The sequence below is a fragment of the Podospora pseudoanserina genome, chromosome 1 (genome assembly GCF_035222485.1).
Source record: "Podospora pseudoanserina strain CBS 124.78 chromosome 1, whole genome shotgun sequence".
In the NCBI taxonomy this organism is placed as follows: domain Eukaryota; kingdom Fungi; phylum Ascomycota; class Sordariomycetes; order Sordariales; family Podosporaceae; genus Podospora; species Podospora pseudoanserina.
This window is the reverse complement of record NC_085920.1, coordinates 5,954,844-5,973,083: the sequence shown is the minus strand read 5'-3', so window position 1 is coordinate 5,973,083 and position 18,240 is coordinate 5,954,844. Positions and strand designations below refer to the sequence as shown.

At 53.1% G+C, this 18,240-nt stretch overlaps 3 protein-coding genes across 3 annotated transcripts; all 3 read right to left on the bottom strand.

Annotated features, from left to right (window-relative positions):
- Positions 1-58: 58 nt before the first annotated feature.
- Positions 59-1,402, bottom strand: QC764_116985 (uncharacterized protein; the record flags this gene model as incomplete). The annotated part of the gene is made up of 2 exons (XM_062942952.1): positions 59-482; positions 903-1,402. 2 exons carry the CDS (start codon positions 1,400-1,402, stop codon positions 59-61), a joined length of 924 nt encoding a protein of 307 aa, XP_062805999.1.
- Positions 1,403-2,285: 883 nt separating this feature from the next.
- Positions 2,286-5,722, bottom strand: QC764_116970 (uncharacterized protein; the record flags this gene model as incomplete). Its single annotated transcript, XM_062942951.1, has 4 exons — positions 5,252-5,722; positions 4,053-5,165; positions 2,500-3,255; positions 2,286-2,431 (listed from the first exon to the last, which is right to left on the bottom strand). Exons 1-4 carry the CDS (start codon positions 5,535-5,537, stop codon positions 2,286-2,288), a joined length of 2,301 nt encoding a protein of 766 aa, XP_062805998.1. The 5' UTR covers positions 5,538-5,722.
- An 11,891-nt stretch (positions 5,723-17,613) lies between these two features.
- Positions 17,614-18,074, bottom strand: QC764_116960 (uncharacterized protein; the record flags this gene model as incomplete). Its single annotated transcript, XM_062942950.1, is given in 3 exon segments — positions 17,614-17,736; positions 17,754-17,794; positions 17,909-18,074. 3 exon segments carry the CDS (start codon positions 18,072-18,074, stop codon positions 17,614-17,616), a joined length of 330 nt encoding a protein of 109 aa, XP_062805997.1.
- Between the last annotated feature and the right edge of the window lie 166 nt (positions 18,075-18,240).

The window sequence follows — 18,240 nt, the reverse complement described above, 5'->3', positions numbered from 1 at the left end:
AATCTCCCCTCCTCCGCCGGCAACTAAGCAGACTAAATACCCCCCTCCCAGACCGCAATCATCCCACTCCCGTGGCACCGCCGGTGTCCTCGACCCTGCCCTTTCGTCTTCTTCTTTTGCAAATACCTTGACGGCCCATCAGGCCAGAGCACTTGTCTCGCTCCACAGGCGGCACGTCGCGCAGTTTGCTGCTTTGAACAGCAGGTTCCGCGCCCAGGTCGCGGTCGCGAGGCAGAGGCATGCGAGGAATATCGCTGATATCTTGGGGGTGCCGTCGGTGGAGGTGGGAAGGAGCGGGAGGCCGAGGCATGTGGATCTGGGTGAGGTAACGGAGTGGCAGATGAGGGAGCTGGCGGATTTTAGCCAGTTTGTCGAGTTTGAGCTGAGTGGGGTGTTTCAGTGGCAGATGTGGGAGAGGAAGAGATTGCTCGAGGCGCAGAGGGGGGAGTGGGAGGGGTTGCGGAGGGAGCTGGGGGTGAAGGCTGCTGTGGTTGGTGGTGTGTATTGAGGGGGGGTTGGATCAGGGAGAGGTTAGCTGGTATAGGGAGTGGTTGGAGAAGATGGGGAGGTTGAAGAGGGGGAGGAGGAGGACATGGAGGGGGATGGAGTGGTGGTTTGGGGAAGAGTAGGAAGAGGAAGGGCAAGGAGTATGTTTAGGTGGGGGTTGGTGGGATATATAGGTTGTGTGTGATGTGGAGGGGGTTTTGGGGTTTTGCATACATGATGAGCTTGAACATGTACATTTTCTCATCTCTCTTTTTTCCTTTTTTTGATAAGCATACGAATAGTTAGTTGAGTTTCTGACCCGTGTGATGATGCCCCCTGTGTTGATATATCACCTTACTTGGAACATGCTATTTTCCTCACCACTCCCTCAGTTTTTCAACCCACCCGCAACCCACTCAGCCACCCTCCTCCTTCCCTCCGGAGTCAGATTTTCCCAATGCTCCACCGCCCTCACCTCCTCCCCATCCGTCGTACCCATCTCAAACCTCCAAACCCCACAAAACGTCTCTCTCACCTCTCCGCCCCCGAGCTCAAACTTGCCCATCACGCACCCAAACTCGTGTGAGGAGCTGAGCGTGATGCTCTCCACCCTCATCTTTAGCGTCCCCCTCGTTGTCTTGAGCAGCTCCTCCTCGTGGGCCTGGCAGGCGGCGACTCCGAGGCAGGGGGGCAGGGAGTCGTCTGCCGGGTGGAGGACGCAGTTCTCTGTGGCGATCTGGGAGAGGCGGGTTACGTCTTCGTAGAGGTACTCCAGCAGATCTCTGGCAGAGGAGAAAGGGGGTTTGTTTTGCTGTTGCTGGGGTTGTTCTGGAGAGGTGTCGTGGGGGGTGAGGCGGAGGGATTCGCTTTGCTGTGCTGCTGCTGGTGGTGGTGGTGGTGGTTGTTGGGAGGCCATTTTGGGATGATATCTACTCTGGATAGAAACGAGTGGGAAAGATATAGAAAACCAGAGATGGGATGCAAGAATAACAGAGGAAAGTCGGGTTCAACAAGGGCACTCCGGACCTCCGTCACGTTCCCCCGACCACAGAGAAAGGGCTCCAACTCTCTCTCTCTCTCTCTCTCTCTCTCTCTCACACACACACACACATACATACACATACACACCCCTCTTCACATCACCACCCAAATCCCGAACCACCACACGACACAGAATAACAACAACCAACAGACCTGCAATTTAACTTTTATGTATTTTTTTTTGTCTACCCACAAACACTCTGACACACCCCAAGTACTTTTCTTACACAACCACGTCCCCTTTCCCCCCCGCCCTTCACTACATACATCTATCTAGGTACAACTATACGCCATGTTTTTGTCTCTTCGTATACCAACAACATCATCATAACAACAACAACAACAACAACAACAACAACAACAACAACAACTCCATCCTCCCCCAAAAAAAAACACACCCAAACGACAAAAACTTGTAAAACACAAATGCCACCAACCCATCCCCATTTTTTCCCCCTTCCCCTCCCCACACCACATGAAATGCCCCCAATGCCAATGCCAAAACTTCAGAAACTTAAAAAAAAAAAAAAACAAGCCAAACAAACTTTGACAATATCCCGCTCAACAAGACGAATGCTGATTGATGCCGATGCTTTTTTTTCCTCTTCTGCAAGAGAGTCGTGAACTTTTGGATGTGCTGCCAGGAGAAAGACGGCCAGCTCACATGCTCATTGCTCATGCTCATAAAGGTCGTCGTCGTTGTCCATGAAAGTGGCTCCGCAAGAAAAAGAGACGTCGCGCAAGGTGGAAGACATAAACTAATCGTCCTCCTTCTTCTCCCCCCCGCGCATCCGATCGTTCCACTTTCTCTTGCCGACTCGCGTCTCGTAATGCGGCGCCGCCGTCTTGACGTCTTGCATGACCGACTCCATGGCGCTTCGGGTCTTGTTTCTGTAGCAGTCCACTACCGACATGTCAGTACATAATCTTCGCCAGCAAAAAAGAAAAAAAGAAAAAAAGAAAAAAACTTACAAGCTCGCTGCAAAAACACCGTCCTCCCTGCAAACACCCTACTCTGCAACCAGGCCATCCGATACCCCAAATCATTCAGCCTCACCTCCTTCCCCCTAAAACCCTTCCTCATCCTCGGAATGGCCACCTCCCCTTCCTGGCCCTCGCCCATGGGAACCTTGACCATGGTCCGACCTCTGCTTCTGGCGCCGCGACCAGCACGGCGACCCTCGGTATCAGTCGTCCCATCGTCCTCGTTACCGTCATGATCACTCGCGTCGTCCAAGAAAAACTTGCTTCCCGTCGCGCTCGGGGGCGGGCTCTGCATCTCCCGGGGGAAGTACGACCTGGGATAAACACTGCTGCTCTTGCGGAAGCTATCGGGAATCTCGCGTGTGTCCACGCCGTCCAGCGTGACGCGCACCCGGAGGCGGCTCTGCCTGTCGGAGTCCTCGACCAGAATAAACTTGCGCTTCTTGGCCTCGGGGATATCGGGGAACAAATCCTCGGGCTCGTCATCCCGGGGATCACGCCCGGCGCTCATCCTGCGAGCCGCAATCGCGCCGCCGCCGCCACTGGCATGAGGCGAGCCGCTCAGCTGGTCGTGAATCGACATCGAGTTGGACGAGCCAGCGTGGGTGGGCGCGCCGTTGTAGGAGCCGTAGCCGGTGAAAACCTGAGAAGGACGGTCTTCGGACCCCGAGGCAGATCCAGCCTGGGTCGGGGGTTGATGATGGTGGTGATGCTGTTGCTCGTCCATGTAGGAATCTCCGTCGCCTATAAGACATGGGAAAATAAATCCGTTAGTGAAACACGTTCTCAACCAATGACATAATGACTTGCTCTCCCCTCCCCTCAATCAACCCCCTCGCGGAGAAGGCAGAGAGAAGAGAGGGAGGAGAGAATACGTGCTGCCACGTATCAAAAACGACACGCGTCAGATCATGGTAAGTGTGATGCTTCCCAAACCACGAAAACAGCAGCAAGAACTCGCGAACCCTCCAAACGAGAAGCAGGGATACAAACAAGGGGGGTGCTTTTTCGTTCTTGTACAGAACAGGTTTTCAAAGCCCCATCAGATAGGGCACTCCGTTTTGCTCAGAGTGTGAGGCAATTGACATGTGTGTGTTGTGTGTGTGTATAGTGTGTGTGATGAAAAAAGGTGCTGGTTGATATGTGTGAACAAAGCGAATGCTGTGATGGTGCAGTGCCAGCAGCCAGACGACGAAAAAACGACGACGACCGAAAACCAGCAAAAACAAAACTAACAACAACAACAACAGCAAACGCGCAACTAGTGTAATGTACAGATCTTTCTTTTGTACCAGGTTCCTGTGGTTGCCCCAGATGCGTTGTGCTCGAGATTTTGTAATGTCGCCGAGCCGGTATATAACAGGTAAAAAAGGAAAAACAAAACGACTAGAAACTCCCTGTAAAAAAGATGGAAAAACCCAATAACGCAACAGTAACCGACAGAACAAAAAAGAAACACGAGCAAGGCAAAGCGGTTTGAAGAGGTATCACACTTAATCACGAACAAACGCGCGCGCTTCAGGCCATCTGGTGAAACATACCGACTTCATCTCCCCCCTGGGCACTCCCATCCTGCTGGCCGTGGTGGTGGTGAATCGACGAGTTCATGCCGCCCATGCCGGGCTTGCCGATCGCCGGGTTGCCGCTCGCTCCCATGCCCGTTGGGGTGGGCATCCCTGGGCCGGTTGGGGTACCAATGTGGGTGGCATGCGGTGTCGTTGAACCAGCCTTGCTGTTGCGCGTGTTCATCTTGGCCATTCGTCGGACGCGACGACTTCTGAGTCTCGGGTCCTGGTTGCTGTTGCGCCAGCTGTCAACAGCCCGCTGAATCAGACCTCTCTTGCCGCGGAGAGGCGGGTTGAGTTGGGCCAAAGCCCAGCCCACAGAGTTGCACTCGGTCTCGTACACAAGGCGGTTTCCGCGGTATTGGTCCTTGGGGCAGCAAGCGCGCGGATACACGCAGTTCTCCGTCTTGAACTCGGCCGACAGCTCATCCTGGTTCACCGATTCCACGTCGCAGCGAATCGTGTACTCCATTTTGACTCTGTCACGAGAGTACTCGAACGCAATCCACTGTACTCCGTTGGTATCTTGCCTGACCACAAGGGGCGTGGTGGCGGGGATAGGTCCGGGGGCAGCGTTGGGATTCACGCCAGCAGCTCCGCCAGTTGGCGCGGTAAGAGGAGCACCATTCTGAGGACCAGTGGATGAGGCGCTACCGATGGAGACGGGAGCAGAGGGTCCAGGTATCCGGTTAGTGAGACCATGAGTCTCAATCTTTCCAGGCCGAGGGCTGACCGTCATGCCGGCCTGCGAGTGCTGTGAAGTGTGGTGGCTCATCTGGTGCTGAGGAGCCGTGTGAGACATCATCATGCTCGGTTGAGAGGCCATAGACTGGTGTGATTGCTGCGGGTGTTGAGCGTACGGGGAAGAAGCAGTCTGCGCCGACATGGACGAGTACTGTTGCTGAGGCCCGCCATAGTACATTGACTGCTGGTGTAATTGCGAAGGAGGCTGTCCATACATGCTTCTCTGCTGATCATGACCTGATGGCGATGCTACCGAGGCGGGCGAGTTGGACTGAGGAGTGTGGTAGGATGACATTGGGGGATACGGTGGTCTCGGCATGGTTGCAGCCATCATGTCTCCGGTGTCTACAAGTCGACGTTAGCCAGTTTGTCGAGCGTGTGGTTTTGAGTTTGGGGTTGAAGTTCCAAACCCACGAGAAATTTTCACCCACCTGCGGAAGTGTACCCGCTAGTCGCACCCGGCGTGCTGTACGGGCTCGGCTGGTGTCCGTAGTACGACAGCGAATGTTCTTGAGCGTTGCTTGCCTGAGACTGCGGTTGATAGACCGAGTGGCCGGACGAATACGCGCTCGAGTGGGATTGCTGTTGCTGCGCTGGGGCTTGATTGTGATGCTGTTGATGAACAATGCTAGAGGGGCGAGAATGCTGCAGATGAGGAGGAACAGGACCCTGTTGTTGTTGATGGTGGGTGTGATGCTGCATAGAGGAGACAACCATTAGTCTTCACGGTACAGGGTTGCTTGCTAGACGAAAAAAAGACCATGTGTGTGTGTGTGTTCTGGAGCGCCGCAGACGCGTCTGGGAATGTTGTGCTCTTTTTTCTCAACCTGAACCGCGTGCAAGGTCTGGGCAGCCGGGAAGATGTGTCGGTCCCCTGGAAAAAAAAAAGGACGAGGGATCCACGGACGAGGCGGGTTAGCCTCGGGGATTTGGGGTGGGATTTGTATAGTACGACAGGGCTCCCATCATCCGGCATCCAAACCGACTGTGAGGAGCCAGGGAGGCCAATGCTACCCACCTAGTGGAGCAGCAAATGCTCGGAATCACCTCCCGAGGTTTCGAGATTGCCACCTGGGTGTTCTCTCAATGGCATGGTGGCATTCCATCAAGATAACACCGCATGGAGGGGAGCAAAGGGGGGATCGTGATGGCTACTAACCAGATATGCAGTGCTGCGGCGTGGCCACAGAGGAGATGGTCGATTAGAGATGAAGGTGTAGAAGGGAGTCGCTATTTTGTGGGGATGGCTGTATTATGTACCGACTGGGGACGGCCAAGAGGAGAATGGGAAGATGGGGCTCCGGACCAGGAGAAGGTCGAGAATGATGAGATTGAACAGGGGGCAACAACAATGATAATGATGCTTGGGATTCAACGTCCTCTGTCTCGCTGACCAGACCGGGGGCTGAGAAGACCGAAGAGAAGCCTCAAAGCCCTGAACCTGACAAGAGTGAAGGAAAGGAATTCTCTGGTTGTGTGGTAGGACAAGGGCTTGAAAGAAACGCGGGCAGGGGGGGACGACTGCATTTTTAGATGAAATGGCCAATGGCGGAACGCCTGCAGAGCCGAGGGTCATGACTATTGCCCAACCGGGACTGGCAGGCCGGAGCTAGCCACTGAAAGGGCAAGCTCAGTGTGTGGTTTGCTCTCGTTTTCCTGGCAGGCCCGTCTCTGCGTGTGTTCTGTCTTTTCTGCGTGTCTTCTGTGTGTGCGCTTTCATCATCTGGGGCAAGGACAAGGGGCGGTGAGGTGTGGGTGTGCCCATGCGGGTCCCCAGCGGGCTCCTGGGCCAATCCCTGCACTGGCAGGCCGGCTCTCTTCTCCCACTCGAGAACACGGTACTCCAATGGAACATGGAAGTCCCGCAGCAGGTCGCCGATACGTACCGCTCTTTGGGAAGCCCAGAGGGCTGCGCATCGGATTCGCCTGCAAGCACCGGAGGGGCTGGGCATGGGGCATCACAGCAACTCGCTGATGGGACACAGCACCCGCGCAGGACACAGAACGCATGCCCGGACTGAGGTACGAGATACCTCGCAGTCCCGTCATTTGGGATGACATTTGCAGCAGCTTTCTTTGCTGCAGCCGAGACAGCGAGGTCATGCTTCCGAGAAAACTTGCGCCCATGTGTGGACCCTGGCCGGAGGCACACCGGGGGAGGGTGCTGCGGAACGTGTTGTCCCTGTCTCCCTCCCACTCTGCGCGGAACCACTCAGCGGGTGGCTCCACCACACACGCTTGAGAGAAAGCCCCACAGGACACGGTGAGTTGCCTCCAAAACCCCACTTGCCAACGGTGCGACTGACTCCAACCACGACTCTAGAACACCCAGCGCATGTACCGAGTACACAGCAGAGGTACCATGGACATGGCGAGACCGTCGCACGAGTGTCGTCAGCGTGCACACCTGACTCCGGTGAATGGGCCACCATCCAGGTCCGACATGAGATTTCCATGTGAAGCGCCGCGATCGCTCGATCCGTTTCTTTTTGCCCTGATCTTTTGATACGGCATTTGCGACGTCTTGGGTGATTTGGGGGGGGACGGGTAAGGTTTGGGGTACAGGGGAAGGCCATCGGTACGGCGCCAGCATCCCAGCCACACCGCCGTTGGGAAACAGTGGCCATGACCTGTTCGGTCCGCCACTCTGGGGAACCCAGACCGCTGACACACTATATCATGCAAGCCAAACGCTGGCCTCCATGGACAGCTGTCACTTGTCGTAGGCTATGAATTGAGTTGCACCGTTGAACCCAATGCCGGCGCGGCATGCTCAGGCCAACAGCCAGCAACCACACCTGCCAATTTGGAGAGGTCGGATAGTGGAAAAGGAATAGGATGGTGTTGATGTACTGTGAGGGTATGGCACAAAAAGGTGCTGATGGCGCATCTCGTCCAGGCCAAATGCGCACTACGCACGCCGGCACAAGCCCCTGTTGCATACTACCGACGCCCTGGCTGGTGGTGAAACAGGAGGGCCCCTGCAATTCCCACACAACCCTGACCACTCATCTTCTCCAAGTCAGGCTTGCGACAGGCACAGCCGTTTTCTGGAACAACTCGACCCCGACTCGATTGGCCAAGGAAATCAACGACGCGCCTACATCGACGGACAAAGGCGTCTTTTTTGTTTTTTTTGTTGTTTGGATATTGATATCGCACTCTGAGAAGGAAACGTAAAATCGGGCGACTATTGAAAATGCTCGACGGTGGAGATCACGTAGTAAATGCCGCGCTGAGGACAACTGTCGCTTGACATTACCTAACAGCAGGCAAGCGCGCATGCGGCACTCTCGGTGGTGGGTGGATTGGCGAACAGAGATTGAAAAAAGTGGCACTCACCGAGTCATGACCGGGCTCTTCCTTGAAGTGGCTGGGCGCCTGCCGGTGCTGAGCCATCTTCATCAGTCCCATAGGGTATGCTCGTCTTCAAAGTGCTGTAAGGGTTTCTCTGTGGGGAGGGAGAGATGTTAGTCCAAGTCGACTCTCTCTCTGTGTGCGTGTGTCGCGATGACCTCGCTGGTTGTGGAACACACAGCGGACCTGGGTTGATCGTCTGCCAGGAACGCCTGCCAAACTGGCGACAAGTAAACCAGGTTGTGTGGCCAGGGACCCGTGCACCCGCCTGGCTTGCCGTGAACGACGCGACCGTGGCTGGCCATGACACGAGAAAGGCGCGGATAGAGGTTCGGGAGACGGATGCAATGGAGATCTACTCACAGATAAATTCGGCGCCGTTACCACGATAGTGCGGTCTTGGGATCGGTGCGTGCGGTCTTGTTTGTTCGGCCGGGGAAGCACACGATGTTCTGGGGAAAAGGTCGAGGTTTTTAGTAGGTGCAGGCCAAACGCGCTGCTGGCAAGGATGGGCTTGAGATTGTGAAAGGCGGTCGGCAGTGCGGCGTTCTAGAAGAAATGGTGAAAAACAGGCCAGCAAGTTAGTCTCGATCCGAACGCACCGCGCCCCTTGGGCCTGAAGATACCAATATAAAACGAAATAAAAAGCAGCAAAAGCCAAGGGGTCTCGCATGTAGCAAAATTTCCCAACGCTTCATGCAAGGACAGAAGGGGGACTAGGGTGGAACATTGCCGAGATTGAAACGGGATCGCGCTGAGTGTGACACCAGACCCTGGTACGATTTCCGAACGGGTGGTGCACCAGAGCACGCCCAATATGATTTGCCGTGAACAAACATGGCCGACAAGTGCGACGGATGCTGCCTGAGGTGATGGGGAAAAGTGATATGCACGTACCTTGGCTATTACCTCGAAAATGTCCCGAAATAGAATTTCCCTGATAACGCGTTCTGAACGTCGCGTAGCGCAAAGTTAGACCTCGTTTCCCAGAAGTCCAGTCGCTTGGTAGCTTTTTCGGTTGGACGGTGTGTACGTTGTGGGAAAAAAAAGGGCTGGGGGAAGCGACGTCTAACGGGCCACCAAATCCAGTCACTCGGGTTCAGACCGTTGAGGTGCTTGAACCACGTGCTTGACTTTATAAAAAGAAAAACCCACCGGCTCACAAAGACGTACCCTTTGCAGCTGCTTGTAAGTCGCGGTTGCTCTTGCTTGCTCACGTCCGTCCCTTTCGAACCGATGGATCTGCAACGCCTGCCGCCTTGTTAGCCTCGTCGTCCGCGAATATGTCAACGTATAATCCAATGGAAGGAGACTCGATGCGTTGCAGCTGTAGGAAGGGATAGACCAGGCCCATGCTGCAAGGAGCATATGCTATGATGCAATACGGCAGCGCGTGCAGTGACAGCAAGGTCGACAAAATCGGATGGCAGGAACCATCGACAATGTTCTGAGCCTTCGGGTGAAAGTTGATAGATGGTCGGCGATGGTGATGTTTGTGACACCACTTGGCGGGATCGAGGATGCAGCATCAAGCCGATGCGCGCATGGAAGACATGGGACCGGCCACAAGATCAACTTGCCTTGGAAAAGAGAAACGGGATGCCTTTCAACAAAGAGGTTAGCCATATGCAACGATGCAATTGTATTGAAGCCCATGTCGAATCGCACCCATGCCCTGGGCGGCAGCATCGTCATCTTGAATGTCGACAACCGCACACACACACACACACACACACACACATAGGCTGGACGTGGTGATCCAGAGCTCGGTCGGTCCAGGGCATGTCCTAGTCGTTGGAGGGTTTTCTGGCTGATGGGGGAGACCCGAGAGTATTGCGATGAACTCACCTCTGCAATGCAAACGGCAGCTTGCGGTGTTGTGCGATGCGCGCGACGCAAGACAAGTATTCGAGCCTGTTGCTCCTGTCGAGATGGTGGCGCGGCCGGATCTCAAATTTACCTCGAAGGTTGACAAGGCCTTTGGATATGGTATTAGGAACGCGCGCGCAAGGAGATGGTTTGAAGGTGTGCGTCTTTGAAAAAGTTCGGATGAAAGGGGGGCCTGTTGGACAGGACCTTGCTATTTGAACAGGGATGATGGTGGGAAGAAATGCGCGTCGGCCACTGGGTTACACCGCAGTCAAAAATCAGCACAAACTGCTTAGCGCGAGGTGCAAGGTCTCAGATTAACGGCCACACTTCCCACGCCTGCCAACCTCGACACCACGAGGAGAGGAGACAGAAGCGACTGAAGAAGACCCTGCAGTAAGAGATCCGAAAGGGTGAAATCGACATGCCGTCACTCGCCATTCAACACGCGACGTCTTTTGTAGGTATGCACAGATATGGGCTCGGGGAAACACAAGGCGATGGCTGATGACAAAGGTGTAAAAAAGAAACGAAACGAAACACGCAGTACACACCGGTAGTTTGCTACTCCCCTTCGTATTGTCAACCAAGCGTTTTCTGGGTGTTCCGTCCCTGTGGATTCAGTGGCGTGGGACGCGAAAGGTGCAACGGTGGGAAAACGGTCGAGTATGGCAATGTGTTAGGTAATTCCCAGTCGCGCCCACATGTATGTAAGGTAGGCAGGTGAGAGTGATGACAACGTGAAGAAAGAAAGAAAGAAAGAAAAACTGTTTGCTTTTGCGAAATGTGGTAAGCGCAGGTTTGCTACCTGCAAGCAAGCCTTGGTTCTTTTCGACAAGAGGGCGAGCGCCGCCGTCAAGGCGCTGAATTGCTTTTATTTTTCGTGGTACTTGGGTCATCACCCATGCAGGGGTCTGTGTGTGGGGGGGAGACAAGACACGCTGCTGCACGCAGACACGTGAAGCGGCCTGGTCGGGAATTTTGGATAGGATTTGGGGAAGATTGGAGGATGTTGACAGGGGGAATAGTGAGGCCGCGATGCTACACCGACACACACCTCGGTGAGGGAGAGGATGAAAGAGATGGACTGACCAGAGAAAAGAAATCAAGCTGTGAGCACGAGGACGCGATCGGGGAGAAAAAAAGCTCCGAGTCTATATCCGATCAGCTCTTCGCCCGTCCAAGCAAGCGGCGTTTGACAATGGCTTGCGGCACACTGGCAGCATGTCGAATGAGGCCCTCACAAGGCAAGAGCAAACGAGAATAAACAGACAGTTGCACAACTAACAGAGGTAGAGATATATGATATATATGTTGCGGTTAGTAAGTAAAGATACTGTTTTGACCCAGCAACTTGAGCGGTGTTGTTCTTGAAAGCTGTCTAGGTAAGGCTTAGGAATGACACGTTTGAGGTTGAGCTGAGCTAGCTCGCGGATATGTGACTCTCAAATGGTAATGATGATAATGATCAAAAGCAGCCAAAAACCCCCCCTCAAAAAAAAATATACGAAGGTAGGTAGTGCGTTCAAACAGGCTGCGAACTGTGATCGAGAGGTTGAAGATGGGAATTGTGAAAAACAGACGGACTGCAGGGGCAAGGATGAGGTTGTCTCTCGACCGTTGGGCCGGTTGCAGATGGGCTGCCCAGACGGGTGGAGAGGGACGAGGGGGGAAGCTTGGGTGCCGTGGGTGCCCTGAGAATCCTTGCAATGATGGGGTGGTGAGGGGTGGTCACCAGGGGCAGAAAGCTAGGGGGGTGAGCTTCTTCGGGTTCTTGGAGACGTCTCTTGTGCAAGCCCGGTCTCGCGGTCCTTGCATTCGACGACAGCCCTGGTCGCCGTCTGGGATCTGGCGGGAGGGGGAAAAAGTACACAAGGTTAAAAATTGGGGGAGGCAGGGAAGATTATGTGGTAATTGGGTGTGTCGAGGGGGGGGCTTGGTGGCTGCTTCGGCTTCTTCTGCGCAGGGGGGGTTCGAGTGGGATTTTAGCACAGAACCGAGGGGACGGGTTGGACGGGTTGATGTGGGCAGGGAGGGCAGGGAGGGCAGGGAGGGCAGGGAGGAGGTCCGGCAACAAGAGCTTGTCTCGACGGTCAAGACAAAGTACATAAAAGTGACTGGATATAAAACAACCACGGTGGCCGACATCAACCAGCACACCGCGGTTGGTGGAATAATAAAGAGCAATTCACCCAGGACTGGATGATACGCAGAGCGACCTGGAGAAGACAGACAGACAAGACAGACAGCCCAGAGAAGTCCCAGGTTATTTCCCGCGCCGAGGGAACGGTGACTGGATGGATGGGATTGGCGTGCCAGGAACTGAACTATTGCCCGGCTTTGCTCCGCGGACTGGAAAAGTCATCAACCTGCCTATTTCTGGTCGGGGAGCGGTCAACTGGCTGCCATCTGATCTGATCCTCCAGCCCAACCAATCAGACGCTCGGCTTCCACTGGAAACATGATCGAAACAGCAGAGCAATGCGCATGACAAGCGGCTCTTGGTGATAGCGCAAAGATAGGGTCAATACGGGCATACCTGGATGAGGGAAAAGCATGCGAGCACATTGTCCATCACCAGAGATGTGGTTTGCGACATGCACATCCCTCTTGCAGAGATGCAAGGCGCTTGGGGCGCACTTTCGAAATGGCTCAGTTGTGCTGCAGCGGGACGCACAGAGAGTGATGGTGGGGAGGGGGGGGGGGTCTTATGATAATGCACGCCTCCCGCTGCAGCGAAGCCGAGAATGGAGGGGGGAAACGCTGTGCCGTTCGTCGACAGAAAAACTGGGTGCTCAGGAGATGGCTCAACACGAGCGATATTCAACAGCTACGGAGCACTTGGTGCAAACTAGGCGCGGAAACGCAGCCGCGGCCTCAGAAGAAATTACGTGGAAAAAAGTGAAGCTGTGAGTTGCAGTTTTTTTCTCGGTGGACAGCCGGCAGGCTTCCGGAAGCTCCGCGGTCCATATCCCGTCCACCGCTACCCGCCGCCCACCTTACCGACCTACCAATACATTTACGGCGAAGTGGACTCTCGGATACGTTGCGGTGCATCCCTGGTCTCGGCCTAGCTCCTCATTGATGATGAACAGCGAAGCAATTTCTCGAGCGGTGAACACATATCGGATCTCTCTTTTCACGGTGAGCCAACTCAGCAACCGACCAGTCAGAAAGCGGTTAGGTTTTGCTACGTCTAACGTGATGGTCCCATCAGTTTGGGACTTGGGAAATGAGACGCTGAAGAAATGACGAAACTGAGCCTGTTGAGGGAACCAGTGGCTGGTGCGCCTGCTTTGCCCAATCAGCACCGCGAGCTTTACGCAAGTAGGGCCGATCAAGCCACACCCATCTCGTCCCTCTCTTGCATTAATTGAACAGTCACTGGAAACGAAACAGGAGACTCCCAAGAATAACCTTTCAGCTGGCTACCATGCTGTAAGCAATTATCACCAAGTATCTCGGCAGTCAAGAAAACGTTACAGGAACAGAATGTTTCCTCCCCGCCGCCATCCTTGTTGGACCCTTCTTGTCCCTGGCTTAGGATCCTGTCAAGAACTTCAAGGACAGCGGTACCTGGCCCTCGTCCCGACTCGCTCCCGACTCCCGAGAATCTTGAAAGGACGACGTGCTCTTCACAAGTTGCAAAACCCTGGAAAAGCGGCGCTAATTCCCAAGTTGTCGACACTAATTATCCTGGCACTGTCACCGGCAGCGACAGCAATGCAGAGCAGAGGCAAACCATGACGCCAAGCAGAGCGGGAAGTCAAGTCGACATTCTCGAAGGATGGCCTCTCCCTCAGAAGACAAGAATATGGCCCAATGAGAGCGGTCATACCCGGAACTCAAACATGCCCCACCCAGTGATCATGTCCATCAATCGGAAGCTAAGCGTCTCGTCACCTATCTTTCCTCACTCACAGCATTGAGATATCACGCGCGCAGATCTGGGGGCACGCCCCGGTGATGTGGACGAGTCTTCCCCTCACCTCAACCACGGAAAAGTGTGGGCGGCCGCCCTGTTGTGTGTGCTGAATGTTCCTCGTCACACACCGGGTTCAGTGCTGACCCGCGCTGAGATCTCGAAGGATGTGAGCTGGGACGCGCCCCATGCCCCTTTCATTACCCTAGCACAGTTCCCCAGCAAGCAAGCGAACCTGGTTTTCCGGAAACTTCTTCCACTCCTGGTCAACCCGTTTCTTCAAGCCCAAAGCGCAGTAGACCATATCCGTACACGACGAGAGCTTTGCCCGTCCTCGACGCCAACGAAGATTATTATCCGAAGTATGTCTCAAATAATGAGGTAAAGGTTATCCACAATTCGAGTTGGTTCTTGTATATCCGTTCGGATTTTCAGGTGAAATTCAAAAAGATATGTCGTTGTTCTCAAGGCACCCCCGGTATCATGCACATACCAGGCCCCCTGTCGCCAACCTGCATGGTCCAGCGGGAGCTCGCCGAGAGCGCTTCGCTTGGCCCTTTCAAGAAACATTATGCTTTCGACATAGGTGCAACAACCGCCAGCAGACATCTCTCGTTTATTGGAGATGATGGACAACTACTCCAGGCAACACAGTTTTGATCAGTCATAAAGACAAAGAAAAAAAGCAACTCCAAGAAAGACTTCATTTCACTGCAGTGGGCCAACCTCTCCCTCAATCAGCCAGAGGCATGAACTCAGAGCTACATCACAGTCAGTGCGCTACTTTGGGGCTGGGTCATCAATCTGCGGGAACCGCATGATGGATGGATGATACGGTGTTATTTTGTGAGTTTATGAGAAAGCCAGCCTCTTCTATTTCTGGCCCAAACTCATCTTGAAAAAAAAAAATAACAACTTGCTCGTTACGGATAAATCACATTCTTCCCTTTCGGTAGGAGAGCCGAAAATGCTCCGTAATCTGAGGAGGGAGTGGTCGATTTTGCCAAGATTGGAGTTCATTTGGGATGGTGATGTCAAAACTATTGAGGGTCGATATGGGACTGTAGGTACAGGCAGTATCGATGTACACCATGTTTTTTTAAAGACTATCGTGGGAACCCTCCAGCCTTATGGTATCTATGCTTGGCTGAGGAAGCTTTCAGGCCTTGTTTGCGTTGCTGTTGTTTGGTCAAGGATAGCCACTGGATGTGGTTACACCACACGCTTTTCCCTGCCATATCCCGCAGCAGCATCCCTTGTAGAATACCACCGTCGGGAGCGGGTGTAGGTGACAGGGACGGTGTGGGCTTGATAAGATTCTGATAATGGGGGAAATACTTTATCAACCTCCATGATACCTTGAAAAGATGGAAGTCATGGTAGACTTTTGAACCTTTGGCGATTGCCCCCCCCCCCTCCCCCCTCCCCTCAAGATTTGAGAGTCATCCACCGCTGGGGGCACATGACGTCCTCGTTACAATTTCCAGTTGAGAAACCGGCAACAGGATGGGGGGGATGCGTGCTTCCGTTGTGTGGCTTGTATTGGGCTGTCGACTTTTTCTTGTGTCAGCCAATCGATGTGCTCACCGTGATGAAGATAGGAAAGAGGAACTAGCAGCCTCACCGACCGGTTAGAAACAACAGCATGAGGCCCGGTGTGGCAGGGGAGGAGAATGCAGCTATCCGAGGCCATACATACATTACTTACCTATAATATGCGTGTAGAGCCAGCCTTCTTTTTATTCTATTTTTTGATTGTATTTTCTGCCATACCCTCTCCTTCTCGTGAATCCGGACCTGTTTCGACACAAGTACTGTGTACAAAGAAGACCGGCCTGTGATACAAGTGACACGTTTATGAGGGGAGGACAAAACTCAGGGTCTGTCTGATTGAATCATTCTGACAAGCCACACACGAAACGCACGGAAGGGGGCGGGGGCAGGGGAGGGGGGACAAAAATTCCCAAAGCTGCGGTGAAGGTTTTCTCTCACCGTGACCATGCTGCCCGAACAGAACGCCACACATATTCGGCTTCTTGGGGGGAACGATCGGCAACCTCGTGGGGAGGGGGTCAGCTTTGAAGACATTGGAAGCACCGTAATGTCTTGGTTTACTTTTAAACTGAAAGGCTTACTACAGCACAGCTCTCTTCATCGTCATCTTGTATCACCAAACACTTGCTTTTCCCCCTTCCAAGAAACAAAACGCCACTGTTTCTCTCTGAGGAAAAGCAAAAAAAACATATACAAAAAAAATACAAAAAAAAAAAAAAAAAAAAAAAAAAAAAACTGAAAGGCCCAGAGAATTGGCAAGAACGAACGGTCAGGAAGAAAAACGTGTTTTTTTTTTTTTTTTGCTGGGTGCCGTATCGGCCGGTTCGGGGATGTGGTTGTCTCTAAATGTCTTGGACATTACTGAGACGAAGAAGATGATGTCTCTCGCCTTTTTTATTTTTCTTTACTCACTGATTATCAATCCATCCCAGGGGGGGAAAGAGTCTCATAAAAAGTTTCGATGGCTAAAACGCATATACCTGTAGCCTCAGCGTTTGATGATATATGTCAGGGGCCGAAGATTCCACTGCATTTTCGAAGGTGAGTGCTTGTCTCTTGTCAACGTCAGTTTGCATCTTTTTTATATCGGCCTTTTCTCATGGCCAGACATACATACATGCTGCAGATTTCATCTTACATCTCACACAAACACACACCGCAAGAAAAAAATAATACAAAACTCTCGTATTTTTGGGGGGGGAGGTATTATCTTGAGATCGATGGGTTGAGGTTTCCGGAGCCTGGATCGGATGACCAGAGTGCTCTCAGGCTGTAGGTTTGGATATTCAGATCAGGTTTTGCTCATCGGTTTGCGGGTTTGGGAAAGGCAAAAGGTGATAGGATGGGATCAAATGGCAAATTGCGGCGCGGAGAGGGATCGGGCTCATCTGTTTCTTTTTGTCCTTTTCCATCCATCCTACATGACTTATCTCTATTGTCCTTGCAGCCAGAGTAGGTTGGACCCATATACCGGGCTGCTATTATGACTTCTACCACCTAGGTAGGTGTGGCTGTCCTCTCTCAAGGGTGCAGTCCATCTTACCTATCGCTGTAGGTAGGCAAACAATCCTCGACGTGCCCAGAACTCGTTGAATGCACAAAAAGGTACCTGTTCCTCATGCCGCCTGGTTTGTCAGAAGGAAATTCTGGGGCGATGAAGGAGAATATTCAGGGTCGTTTCACAATCGATATGCAAGGTCGAGTTCCTTTTTTTTTTCTACGATGAACTCTGGACCCTTTCTGTGATGTCATTTTTGAAGGGACTGTTCCAAAGCAGATTGTCTGCTCTCTCGACGGTACCTATCTATTACTGAACGAGACCGAGTGACTACTAAGAATTCTAAGAACCTTCAAACAGCATCATGCACCTGCTGGACGTTCTTGCGATCGAGAAAAACCCCGGCTTGCTTTGTAACGATGTACCATATACCCCATCGAGTCTCGACTATCAGCCTAGGGGCCGGCCAGCACACTAGCATCAGGGAAACAACTCACACATCCGTACCAGCACAACAAAGGTAGGTAAACAAACACAACCTCAACAACAGCTGGCTGTTCCCACCTAGCTTAAGCAGGCAAAACCCCGAGTCCTCACAAAGTCCACCACGTCAACATCCAAACATCCCTCCCCACCTGCATGAATACAACGGAGCTGCTGACCAGCTCATCAGCTTTTTGAACTTGATGTTTGTCATCGTGGTTGCTCTTGATATGCTAATCCGCACACCTACCCCTGTCCATATAGAATCCTTCGCCGTAACGGCGGTGTGGGCTTTGGATATGCAAGAAGGCGGGTCAGCGATATGTCAGGGGCAGGGGGCGGGAAGGTGGGGGGGAGGTAGGGGTAGGGCGTAGCTACGGGTATGCTACCTACTTGCTTACATACCTTGAGGAGATGGAGACTGAATGGTAGGGTATGTAGACTGGGGGAAAATGAGGCTGTCCTGGTGGGAAAATCGACGTCTGTAGACTTTGGCTGAGGTATCTTCTTCTGTTGACATGTAACCTAAACAGTAAGGTTTTTGCTTGACAATCGAAGCGATGCGGTACATGGGAAATATTGTCTGCTTCAGGGTTGAAGAATGCAAGTTCTGACATCAACATGTGAGAAAACAAGGACCAGCACAAGGGGGGCGCGGGAAGGACGGGACAAGGGGCGGGTTAGGGCGGGTTTTGTTGGCGGGTTCGAGTTTATTACTGGCGATGCGAGAGCCCCCC